Here is a 13,524-nt window from a genome sequence, read left to right on the forward strand (position 1 = left end):
CTCATGAGTTTGATAGAGAAGTGGCCTTTGGGCTTTCTAAAAATATGCTGTTATTGGTGAAAGGCTTTTAAGTAGTCCTTGTGTATTTTACACATATGGCTACACATATAGCACAAATTGTAGTATTTTCTTCCTGGTCTCCAGTACTTCAAGGTATCATGACTCTTGTACTTCACTCAGCCACTACTGGAATGGAGAATTACGTAGGCAAGCTGTTAGAGAAAAGACAGTTTATTTGTTTGTTGTTTGTTCTTTGTTTTTGTCAGAGTTTTGGTGACTATAAAATATTTCTACATTGAGATTAGAAGTCAGAAAGAAATGGCAACTTTAAGCCTGAACAAATTTTACCGAACCTTCCTTCAGCCCTTCCTGATTTCATATTATCAAATTGTGTGATAGATTATTAAGTCAAGTCATATTTGTGTGCCAGAGCACAGCTGCTACCCTAGCCTATTTACTCATGTCATTCTCCATCCTTCCTTTCCCTGCACAGAGCTGTTACTAGGCGGGAGAATGCTTTGAGGATCCTAGGCATGGTAGTGGTAATGTCTACTCATCTCATAACTCTGGTTCATTCTTTAATCTACATCAACTGGAGAAACCTATTTTTAATTCCTTGCAGAAAATTTGTTTCATCAATGATTTGTGTATGTGAAGAAGCATTGCTCATCTGGATTGACTCTCTCTCTCTCTCTCTCTCTCTCTCTCTCTCTCTCTCTCTCTCTCTCTCTCTNTCTCTCTCTCTCTCTCTCTCTCTCTCTCTCTCTCTCTCTCTCTCTCTCTCACACACACACACACACACACACACACACACACGACTGGTCAGTCCTATTGCATTGTCTGTTGGTACAAAGCTTAACATTTTGATGCTATTCTGATTACCAGAAGTCTTCCTGATTAAAACAGAAAGTTAGGATGGGAACTGGAGTATGCAAGATATCAAATGGAGTCACATTTTAGTCAATTTAGTCAATGTCAATTTTATGACATTGTCTAATCCAGATTGTTCTAAGTTTAGGAATCTTCTTTTTTTAATTTTATTTATTTTATGTATATGACGAGTAAACTGTAGCTGTCTTTAGACACACCAGAAGAGGGCATCGGATCCCTTTACAGATGGTTGTGAGCCAGCACGTGGTTGCTGGGAATTGAACTCAGGATCTCTGGAAGAGCAGTCAGTGCTTTTAACCACTGAGCCATCTCTCCATCCCAGGAGTCTTCTTTTAGCATCCCTGATAAGCCTTCTCATCTCTCTCTGAGCTCTATCTCTGTCTTGACATAGTTGGTAGTGGGCAACATTTGCTTCATTACTTATCGAGTTCATTTTCTACACAGAAGTACTAAAGCAGGTCACTCTGAAGCCTTCTCACCAAAGACCCTCTGCTTACTAAGCAGCTATTTAGAGTAATAATCAGAGGTCAGGAATACTCAGCATCACTTGCAGAACACTTTAGTATTGGGTTGAACAATCTTCTAGGGTTCTAAAGGCAGGCAGCTGTTCCTAGACCTTGCTTCATTCTTCAGCTCTTACCCCGCTATCAGGGAATGATGTTATTAGTACTATATCGGTGAAACAGGTTGGTCAATGGGTTTTAAGTTTTAGCTCAGAACAAAGACGTTTTTCTGGGATGTCAGTAATCTTAGCATTTTGAGGCTAGAGACAGGTAAATTTCTCCTTTTGGGCCAGCATGGACTATAGGCCATGTCTCAGACAAGGCGGAAAAGTGCTGTTGCAGAGGGGGCTTAACTATAATAACATGTATTTTATTGTGTATTTTAAGAAACTGGAAAAAAGATTTGACAGTTTTCAATTAAGTGTTAAAATATTTTCACCTGTATGTTTTTATGTGTCATTTAAGAAATAAGGTTTTATAAAGAGGAAGTAAATGACCTGTACAACAGCCTTCTCAAAACCTGACTTTTCTTTTTTGTCTAGTTGATTTGTTAATACTGCAGACTTTCCCTAACCATCACAATGTTTTTCATTTGAAAGATCTAGATATGCCATTATTTTTGTTGTGATGTTAGAAGAGAAAGAAACATGCTAGTTAATCTTTATCATATAATTTAAGATGTGTCCCAATTTATAACACATTGGAATGTGAAAAAAAGTGTGATTGCAACATTTCTCTGTTGCAAACAGTGATATTATCAGAGAGAAGGTGTATTTTATTCCCTTCTTTCCTTCTTCATTGGTTATATTGTATTCTTTCTATTAAGTGCTAGGGCTCTTTGAAGTTTGGTCATGTGGGCCATGTCTCAGTAGAAAATATATGTTTAATGGTTGCTTGTCCCAGGCAGGATGGGTAAAAGCTAAGGTGATGGGCGTCAATTGTTTTTGCCTTCGCTGTGACTGGAAATGCCATTGTGGGTCATTTGCTGGGATAGTGACTGCCCATGACTATACCTAAAGCCAGCTGGTTTTAATAACACCGAATTTTCTTAACTCAATTGGAAAAGAAGGGTAGCTGCTGTTCTTATCCTGCAGATCTGTTTAAGGAGGAATCTGGCAGGGAGCCGGAGACCTGCTCCTGGGAGAGCCAGGCAAGATGCTTCTGGAAAGAAACAATATGCACTTTTTTTTCTGAGACCACTTCCTTTGAGATGTGCTCTGCACTAGGAGGTTGACTGGCTGCCAAATGTGTGTGTGTGTGTGTGTGTGTGTGTGTGTGTGTGTATGAATGAGCTGGAAAGTAGTATGGTAGACCAGGAAGCCCGTGGACCACACCTGTTTATTGGATGTGTTTTAAATAACCTTTAATATTTAAATAACTTTTGCTGTATTTAAGTTTGCTAAAATTTAACCATGAAATTTCATGCAGAAATCCAGATTTTGGCAATACAAAATCAGACAATCCAGCAATATTGAGCCTAGTTTGTAGCTATTGCTGAGTGATAGGATTCCAGTCTTCCTGTTTGCTAGTTTTTATTGCTCATTCTGGCTACATGCAGTAGGCACTTGTTACCTACCTACCTCTGGAAGATTGTATAGTACAACATAGAGATTTGAAGCCCATGGGAGTTTAAACAGGCCTCATGGGAATCCTTAATAGTTGTGTGTCATGGGCCCATGTACTTAAGTCTCCAGTGCCAGTGTTCTTGTGTATGTAGAAGATCTTATGGATGAGCTAAGGCCTGCTACCCAAAAAAACTGCCTAATAAAATGTGTTACTATCATTAGCTGGAATTTATGGTGGGGCAGGATAATAAAAGAAAAGGTTTTTGTCAGTTATTAGGAGAATCCCAACTGTACTCTTTCTCACAAAAAGGGTGTGTGTGGGTAGAGCAGAAGGAGTAGAAGATTAGGGAGTGGACTGTGATGGTGTACAGGAGCCAATTGCTAGGATGAATGTGTGATGATCTCTCTGTATGCATCATTTTCCTCTTATGTTACTTTAGCCTGTTTGTCTGCTGAAGGACCTTTAAAGAGGTACAAGATCATGTTTCTGCTGCCTTTGTGTGTATTTCACTGAGGAGCAGCATTCAGCATAATACAGTGGTCCTGTCCAGTGTGGGAGCTCTATAGCTCTCCATTGTTCATGTTTCTGTATGATTAGGTTGTTGGAAGGGGAACACCCCAGATAGATGCTAGCTGGCTGTGAAGGGGATCTTACTTACCTCTCCCTCATTTCTCTTATGATTGAGCTCTGAGTTGGTGATTGACAGGGATTATTGCCATCTTTTTAATCTCTGCTAGGAGGCTGCTGGAGTCTTCCCTCATTTCATTATCCCGTTATGATGGAGCAGGATCCAGAGAGCACCCAATTTACCCAGACCCAGCGAGGTAAGGCCAAAGTGAGAAATGGCACTAGGAGGGGGGAGGGGCAGCCCTTGGGGTTGCCAAGTTGTGGGAAACCCCACCTGTGCCTCTCTGGTCCTGGTGCTCTGTTACTCTTTAGTCACAGGGTTAAGGCAGGTGTTTCAGGTGATTGGGGATTGTTGCAGGTAAGTGAATGGCATCTCTGGTGACAGAATTATAATTGAGCTATTGTCCTTTGGGATTCACCATCTGTCAGTGGGGCACTAGGGTACCTGTGCAGGGCATAGTTATTTTTTCCTACTATTCAAGAGTCTATTGGCTGTCACATGGACAGCCAAAAGAAGAATCAAAGTTTTGAACATTTTATTTGTAGGGAAGTTACTTATATTAAACAAATTTACAATATCAAATGGGTAAAAAAAATCAAGTCAATGTTTAGACACTTTCCCAAAGAAGAGATGAAGGAAGCATAATGGAATGAAATTGTCATTTTACTGAAGTGCTTGCTTTATTCTGTTTTAGAAGACATTTGAAAGGTTATTGAAGACTCTATGTGTTTGTGTGTGTGTGTGTGTGTGTGTGTGTTATGCATATGTGTGTTTGTGGTATGGGCACAGGCAGAGGCTACATGAAGACTTTGGAGTCTTTCTCTGTTCTCCACATTATCATTTTTTTTTCTCTCTCTCCCTCCTCCTCTTCCTCCTCCTCCTCCTCCTCCACCACCACCACTACCACCACCACCATCATCATCATCATCATCATCATCATCATCATCATCATCATCATCATCGTTCTTTTTTTTGTTTTGTTTTTCGAGACAGAATTTCTCTGTGTAGCCCTGGCTGTCCTGGAACTAACTCTGTAGACCAGGCTGGCCTCGAACTCAGAAATCCACCTGCCTCTGCCTCCCGAGTGCTGGGATTAAAGGCGTGGGTCACCATGCCCGGCATCATCGTTCATTTTTGAGACGGCATTTCTTACTGAACTAGAAACTTGCCACTGTATCTAGGCATACGTGTGATCTGTCTTTCTGTATCTTGCAGTGCTGGGGTCACAGATACCTGTGTCATGGCCAGTTTTTACGTGGGTGCTGGAGAGTTGCACACAGGCCCTTTTGCTTTTGCAGCAAATTCCTTTATCCACCCAGTCAAATATTTTCCTAAGCCTGAAATTTTTAAAAGTTGGGGGAAAGATATTTTTTATTTGAGCCTAAGGGACCATCCTGAAGTTCCTAGTGCTGATGGTGCTGATAACAAAACCAAAGCTGGAACATTGAATTGTATTACATTTATCAGTAAAGAGTGGACTCAGGTGGATTTGATGACTTATTAGAGATCTGAAAAATGCTAACTTGACTTATTTAAATAGTATCAGAAAATGTTACGAGGAAAAGGATAGTTTACTGTGGTGGCCTAGGCAAGTTAGTAGTGTAGGCCAGATAAAACTAAATGAGCTTTAAGGCTTTCCTGTCTATCTGGAAACATCTTTAAAGACCAGTTTGACTCTAGAGATAGTAAATGATTTTATTGTGGCTACAGTTTTGTTGCAGTAGTGCACATTCTTACCAAGATAATTGTGGAACAAAAACTTGCCATGGCCTCTTACTGTATTTTCCATATCCCAGAAGCAGCGAATCCCAGGATCCAGGCAGTATAGAGAGATGGGGGCATTAAAAAATAGGTAGGCAGCCGGGCGTGGTGGCGCACGCCTTTAATCCCAGCACTTGGGAGGCAGAGGCAGGTGGATTTCTGCGTTTGAGGCCGGCCTGGTCTATAGAGTGAGTTCCAGGATAGTCAAGACTACACAGAGAAACCCTGTCTCGAAAAACCAAAAAAAAAAAAAAAAAAAAGGCAGTTCAGATGGTGATTGAAGCAAGGTCAGTTAGATTAGTCTGTAATTATGTTGGAAAACATACAAGTCCTTAAAAAGGGAAGGGAAAGTTTCACATTTTTAGGAACCATAAAACACTCAACACAACTTCTTTCCATAAACAGTTTCTTTTCACGCTGTGACAGTGTACACCTTTAATTCCAGCAGTTGGGAAACAGAGGTAGGTAGAGCTCTGTGAATTTGGGGCCAGCCTGCTCTACATAGTGAATTTCAGATATTGGTAGGAATTTCATTCTCAGAAATTTTAGACTGGAAAACTTTAATGATTTGTTTCTGAGTCAGGGCCAGATGTACAGCCTGGGCTACCTCTAGGTCACTGTGTAGCCAATGGAGGCTGGGCTCAAACTTTTGATCTTTCTGTCTCTGTCTCAGAATGTAGAGATTACAAATACTGCCCTTTCATGCAATCTGTTATTAATTCCTACTCTGATTTCTGTCCTTGTGAAAGGCTTAAATACGTAAGATTTCACTTGGAACCCTTCCTGGTTGTTTGGATGGTCCTGTGGCTACTCAGTGGAGGGTATTTGTTACCATCTCCTCACATTAACTCATTTCTTTTCTCCTCTTAGTTGTGTTCTATATTATATGAATAAGGAGAACTTTTGTGAGACCTATTCTAAAGCATGCAGAAACCTTCCTTTCCCCCTGGATACATAGGAAGGCAAAACTCTGTCAGAGCTCTCTCTTCCTTTGTTTATGTGTACTACTGGTAATTTAGTTTCATAGTTTAAGAAATTCCTATAGTGTAATTAAACGACTAGGGGTTATGTGATGCTGTGCTTACATCTCTATACAAAGGGTAGTCTTTATTCAATATTACAGCAACAGCGTTATTTCTACAGCCATTATCAGTAACAGTCCGTATTTTTCTGTTCTTTCTGGCCATCCATAAGCTGAGAAATGGGTGCGCTTGTTGTCACTTACGTTCTCTTCCACATCAGTTCTCTCCAATTCTTCCCTGTTACATATTTTTTTTTCCTCTAGTCTAATTTCTTTGTGTTTAATCCATGTTTAATTTCTGCTGGAAGAGTTTAGTATATTAGATAACAGTAAGAACAACATGAAGGCACTGACTTCTGTGCAATGTCTGGTGTTTAGTGATTGAATGCTTGGCAACCTATCCTATGAATAGTGAAAATGCCACGAGTTGAGGCTTTTGGAAAACAGTTGCTGTTGTCTGATTAGTTTGATCTAGGCTTCTGCATGCCCCTGCCCACCTACTGTACAAAGGTCATTTGGAGTCATTGTGCTCGGTGTAGCATATTATTTTAACATGTAAACTTTTGAGTTCCAGTGATTACTAGCTAGCTCCTTGAGAATTCTATTTGATAACTGGCCCAACTGTCATTAACAGTTTTAATGACAGCCTTAGGTCCTAGTGCAGTTAACTACAAGACCTTTTAGCCTAGGAAGGTAGAACTCCTGAGAACAAAGTATCAAAGGTACTGGAAGTGGAACTGCAAGATGTTTGCAGTTTTGGGGGTGCCTCTGTTACTAATATAAGTTACCCAACTGGGGGCTGGTGAGATGGCTCAGTGGGTAAGAGCACCTGACTGCTCTTCTGAAGGTCCAGCGTTCAAATCCCAGCAACCACATGGTGGCTCATAACCATCTGTAACAGGATCCGCCGCCGTCTTCTGGAGTGTCTGAAGATAGCTATAGTGTACTTACATATAATAAATAAATAAATCAAAAAAAAAAAAACTTAAAAAAAAAAAAAAGTTACCCAACTGACCTGAGCTGAGGTCCTTCAACCTCTTGAGTAGCTGAGATTAAAGTCACACAGGTGTGCCCAACAATAAATACTTTTATTTCATTTAGATACAGCTATTCTAAGTCAGTTTTTAAGTATTTTCAATAAAAAGAAGACAAAACACACCTTCCCTTTTAGATATCCAAACATTATAAAAATGTAAAATCTCCCAGGTTTGTAACACTAGGTTTATGACTTGTTTTTTTTTTAAATACAGAGAAAAAAAAAGTGTGTGTGTGTGTGTGTGTGTGTGTGTGTGTGTATGAATGACAGTATATTTCTCACTAACCCTTTCTCTATTTTACATTTTTCTTTTGGAAGAGTTGCCTTATGAGTAGATAAGTATAATTGTTACATGTACACATACATCTTAAAATGTTGAGAGAGGATCTCAAAAAGCTCAAGCTAACTTCAGACTTGGTGTGGTTGAGACTGACCTTGACCTCCTGATCTACCTGCTCTAGTTCTGTAGTACTGAGAGTATAGGCTTATGTCACTGTGCCCAGCCAGTTCTTTTTAATGGCTTCCTGGTGTTTCTCTGTATGGAAATAATTTAAATCTGTTGGTGGGTTTCTGGGTTGTTTCTCGGGTTTTCCCCACTGATGACAGTGTTGAAATGAACTTTCTCATATAATTTATATAACATTCATTTATTTTCTTGTGTATTTCTGTGTGATATAATTTATTAGTGTACTTGCATCATTGTAAGTTCTTTAAAGTCTTGCAGTTGGCTTAGCAATCTCTTAACACTATCTGTTGTCCTCAGTTTATAGTCTCTAATAACAGAACAGTGTTGTAAAGATGGAGGAAAACCTTAAGAAGGGGAAGGAGTGTGTAGAATTGTGTATTATTAAAAATTGTCAGAGAGCTAAGATATGTCATCCTTGGTTTCAACTGGAGTCTATAGAACCCTAGCAAAGGAGATGTATTCTCAATTGCTGTAATTCTACAAATTGGAAATTCTTTTCTATTAGGTTTTCTATTCTCTCAAGTACAAAATGTCTCTCAATCCCTATCCTGGATAGTTTTCCATGCACAAATACCTATGATTAATTTGTGAGGGAGGGAAGTTACCAGTTTCAAAGAGACAATAGGAGTTAGGGGAAAGCTGGAGCTGTGTGTGTGTTGAAGAAAGAAGTCCTGGTAAAGAGGATGCCTCTGGGTACCTTTGTTAATCATCTAAGTGTCCTATTGTCTTCTGGCTTGTTTTTTTCATCTATAAAACATCCAGCCGGGCGTGGTAGTGCACGCCTTTAATCCCAGCACTCAGGAGGCAGAGGCAGGCAGATTTCTGAGTTCGAGGCCAACCTGGTCTACAGAGTGAGTTCCAGGACAGCCAGGAGTACACAGAGAAACCCTGTCTTGAAAAAAACCAAACCAAACAAACAAACAAACAAAAAACCCCATCCAGACTTGATTACTAAGGTGTTTTTCCTTTCTTAAACTTTGTGTATGGGCACTGAGCAAGGAAGAACTTATTTAAGGACAGCACCCTTAAATGCTAAACCAGGTTCCATAAGAGCCTGAGAAGGAAAAGACCCAGTGCTAATCCTCTTGGGAAGGGGCCACTCTTGATCAGAAGATGACTGGTTACATGGCCTATTTGCCTTATCTCAGAGCAGAAGCACTGGGGTGGTCTGGTATACATTATTCTGCAGCACAAACCTCCTGGTGAGTTTAATGCTCTATATTTTTCGTGCATCCAGAGCTGTATCAGCAGAGAGATGCCATGGGAAGTTGGCTTTTTCTGTCTTTTACAGTATTCCCCACATTAGTGCTAGTTTGTGTCTGTCCATCTCTGTCTCTCTCAGATTATCTCCTGCTGCATACTACGCCCAGAGGATGATCCAGTATCTCTCAAGGAGAGACAGTATTCGCCAGCGCTCCATGCGCTACCAACAGAATCGGCTTCGTTCTTCCACCTCCTCTTCTTCCTCAGACAACCAGGGTCCATCAGTAGAGGGAACCGACTTGGAATTTGAGGATTTTGAGTAAGTATATTCTCAGTTTGCTTCATTCTTCCTCCCAGACTAAGAGTGCTTCTGAGTTGGCCACTGTTTCTGTAGCAGTGGTGAGCATTCTTGCCTCTAACCCCTAAGTTATTATTTATGTGTAGCAAAGCGGAATGAGGTTCAGAGGGTTCCAGGTACCTAGAGCACTCCTGTCTCTGGGAGTTACATTGCCAATTCACCAGAGCCTATGGGAAGAGACAGCCCAATGGGCCACAGGCCATAGTGGAAAGAGGATGGCTGCTGCTCTCCTGATCATACACCAGACAAAGGAAGCAGGAGGCTTGGTGCTTATTCTGCTAACTATAGTAGAGCTGACAATATAAGTTTCATTATAAGTATAGATTTCCTTGAATAAACTGTTCCTTGAGATCTGATTCCCTTGCCTCAGCTTCGTCTTCCTGCTCCTGGCCCCACTGTCAGATTAAGGTACTGGCTTGAGGAGTGACTCCTTGATGCCACTGTCCGCTGTGGCCGGTGCTGCATCTCCTCTTCCTCCACTCCCTTTTCTTTTTTCTTTGTTTCCTTATGTTGGTGAGTGGGGTGAGGACAAGGCCTAAGAGCAGGACCAGCTCCAAGTTCCAGAGTCCATGCTTTCCAGCCCTACTGCCTCTCAGATATTTTATTCCTGACCTTCTAGCCATTTATTGTGCCTCCAGCTTGAAATTGAGTTTTCCTAGTTTGTAACAAATTAGACATTTGGCTTTTGTTTTGATTTTGTATTTTGTCATTTTTTAACATGCAAAAGAAAAAAAAAAGAAAAAGAAGTACTTCCCTCCTTCTCCCCCAAGCCCCCTCTTGATGGCTTTATTGGAATATGACACTCTCCTCTGCCCTTCTTGACATGCCTTGGTAGATCTGGGATCTTAAGGGTTCTTAGCCTATCCCCTAACCATTTCCCTCTTGGCAGCTGCACGAATGGCTCCTCCCAAGCTAACTTGCAACAGAGCTATAGAGTCTCCTTGCCAGAGAGATCAGAGATATAGTGGAGTAATAACCTCTGGGCCTTCTCGATGCTTACGGTGAACACATGAACATTTGAATCCTGGGAAGCAAAAGGAAAACATACAGTAGTCTGAAAAAGATTTTAATGCTCAGCAAGTGCAGGTTTAGCATGAAGCAGATGGAGCGTGAGTGTGCTGGTCCTGTCAGTAATCCCCGAGAGGAGCCCAGCACCTCTGACCCACAGCATAGCATGCCTTTTCTCTGTCTTTCCTCCTGGGTAAGATGGCTGCATGTACAAACAGGGAAAGGAGCTAGACAGATGTATGTTATTCTGGAGATGTAGTAGCTTTTCTAGCACAAGGGTCCTTTTAGGGAAGGAGTTTAAACATACATGCCAATGGAGTTGGGATGTAATTCATTTGCTTAGCATGTGAGGTTCTGTGTTTGATTCTTCAGCACTGCTAATATATAAACACATACATGTGTGCGTGTATGCATGCGTGTGCACACACACACACAGAGTGGGAAGTAATGGAAGAGGGGGAGGGGGAGAGAGGGAGAGAGAGAAACACTTTCAGTGAGGTTGCTGCCACTGTAGTACTGCTGAAAACCTGGCTTTAGTTCAGTTATTCTGTAGTGCTCTAGGACTCTGGACTCTGGCTTGCCTTGCCTCTTCTTTCTATGCATGCTTAGAAGTTGAAACTGCCTCTCAACCAGTGGTGCGATGTGGGGGTCATGCCTCTCAGCTGTACTCTGCCTCGTGACTTGTCCTTCACAATGGAGTTCTGGGTTAGTTTAAAATGTTCTGTTCTCATTTTACCTTCCTTTTCTTCTGCTGCCACCTCCTCGCTCTCCCCTTCCTTCCCCCTCGATTTTCCTCTGTCAGACTGCCTTCTGTGTGTGTTCCCCCAACCCACCTGTGCTCTCATCATCTCCCTGGGCTTCAGCATGACCTGGTTTTACATTGCCTTCTTTACCTTTCCTTCATCAGCTTACCAGGTTTTTCCTCGGTGTCTTTATTAGCCATGGCCTAATCTCCCTAATGCCCCACCTATATGTCCTTGTCCAGATGTTTGCCTTTTGGAAGACGATGGTTTTGGTATAAACTGTAATCTTGCTTTTGATAGCAGCTATGGCTCAGTTACCTTAACATGAGTAGTACAGGTCTTCTAGAGAAAGAGGTCGATACTCTTGCCATCTGTTTCTTCTTTTTCTATCTTCTCTGTCCTCCTTCTGGTCCTATAGGCTAAGTACTGGTTGTAATTGCTACTTTTTGTCTCTAGTGCTGAAGGGAGAGGCAGAAACTAGGGATTGTATGTAGCAGCCTGTTTTAATTTATTTGCCGTAATCCTAATCCTTAGCTTTGATAACTAGAAAGGGTGTTATTTCATTCATCCTCCCTCCCTCCCTTCCTCCCTCCCTCCCTTCCTTCCTTCCTTCCTTCCCTCCTTCCCTCCTTCCCTCCTTCCCTCCTTCCCTCCTTCCCTCCCTCCCTCTTGTTTTTTGAGGCAGGGTTTTGCTGTGTAGTCCTGGCTGTCCTAGAACTTGCTCTGTAGACCAGGCTGGCCTCAAACTTAAAATTATAGTTATTTTAGTACACAGAAACAGGTAAGGTTTTTGTGATCTGGAATCTGCCTAAATGGACACATTAAGAGACACTGTTCTATTGGTTATTTTTATTTTCTGAGTACATCACAATCTTACCTGTAAGGCCTCATATAATCCTCTCCACTCTCCCTTTCTCTAAGTCATAGATTCGTTTTACTGTTCTTGAGCAGTTTTTATCCAAATGCATAAAGTCCCCAGGAAATCAGATCATGTTTTCTTTGGTTTTCGTTCATCATCAAAAAGTATCAGTTACTATAGAGTTCATATGCATAATTGTTAACTATTTATAGTATATATAAGCATATATATAGTATATATAGTTATAGCCAAAGTATCCACCTCATATATATGTATATGTAGCAATTGCTAATGTACTTATACTTTGCATACAGATATAGATTATTTGCATATCTTTTTATGTATAAATAATAGATTTAAATTTTTTGTTGAATCCTTTTTAAAAAATATCATTTATTTATTATTATTTATATGAGTACACTGTAGCTGTCTTCAGACACACCAGAAGAGAGCATTAGATTCTATTACAGATGGTTGTGAGCCACCATGTGATTGCTGGGGATTGAACTCAGGACCTTTCAGAGGAGCAGTCTGTCAGTGCTCTTAACTGCTGAGCCATCTCTCCAGCCCTGTTGAATCCCTTTAATGACCCAACAAGAGGCTAATAAATCATTCTCATTTGTTGTTCTTTGAGGATATCACCATATCAGAGATGTATCAGATTAGAGACCAGGAATAAGTATATTTATTGTCTAAAGATCTAAAATCTTTTAACAGTGATGTACAATCATATTTGGGTCCTTTCATATACTTGTTGTGGAATAGGTCTTTCCAGTTTATCTTCTGGGAGGATGCCCTTGGAAATTGGTCAGGTTAAATTTTCTATTTTTTTGTAGTCTGGATTGATGACTATCTTCTAAGCACACATCTTCTCCTGTCATTCATCTCTATCTGTGTTGAAGTTTGAAATGGCAGGATCCCAGTGTTTATCAAAATGTACAAATAGGACGTCCAGAAACTTGCTGTCAGCAGGTCATTTCTGAAGTCCTCAGCTAGCTGTCTTTGCATAAAGTTCACAAGCAGGGTAAAGGTGTGTCTGCTTATTGACATTACTGTCTGCCTGTGTTAGAGCTTAGACTGCTTGCTTGAATGTAGTTGTCATGTACGCATAGCAAAATTCCTATTTTAATATATAACTTTCCCATTAGATAAAGGACAGGTAGCTTACAAAAAAAGCTCAAGAAAAGTGCTTTCTTTCCAGTAGTTGCTTAGACTTGCAAGAGAATAGTGTATGTGTTTATGATAATTCTAGCTAGTCTTTATTTTTAATTAAAATTATTAGAAAGAGAGGGGCCCTGTAGTGGTAGCACAAACTTTTAATCCCAGCACTCAGGACATAGAGACATATAGACCTCCGAGTTCAAGGCCAGCCTGATCTACAAAGTGAGTTCCAAGATAGCTAGGGACACAGAGAAAAATCCCTGTCTCAACAAACGAGAGAGAGAGAGAGAGAGAGAGAGAGAGAGAGAGAGAGAGAGAGA

At 40.8% G+C, this 13,524-nt stretch overlaps 1 protein-coding gene across 4 annotated transcripts in view; it reads left to right on the forward strand.

Annotated features, from left to right (window-relative positions):
• Ambra1 (autophagy and beclin 1 regulator 1) overlaps positions 1–13,524 on the forward strand; it is a 184,537-nt gene that overhangs the window by 66,905 nt on the left and 104,108 nt on the right. For 2 of the 4 annotated variants that reach the window (XM_021192016.1, XM_021192018.1), the window contains 2 exons: positions 3,698–3,784; positions 9,215–9,394. In XM_021192016.1, the coding sequence (XP_021047675.1) occupies positions 3,698–3,784; positions 9,215–9,394 (267 nt within the window). The remainder of the gene's footprint in view (positions 1–3,697; positions 3,785–9,214; positions 9,395–13,524) is intronic. The other 2 variants (XM_029535860.1, XM_021192019.2) reach the window with 1 other exon arrangement.

This window comes from Mus pahari, chromosome 3 (assembly GCF_900095145.1).
Source record: "Mus pahari chromosome 3, PAHARI_EIJ_v1.1, whole genome shotgun sequence".
Lineage (NCBI taxonomy): Eukaryota > Metazoa > Chordata > Mammalia > Rodentia > Muridae > Mus > Mus pahari.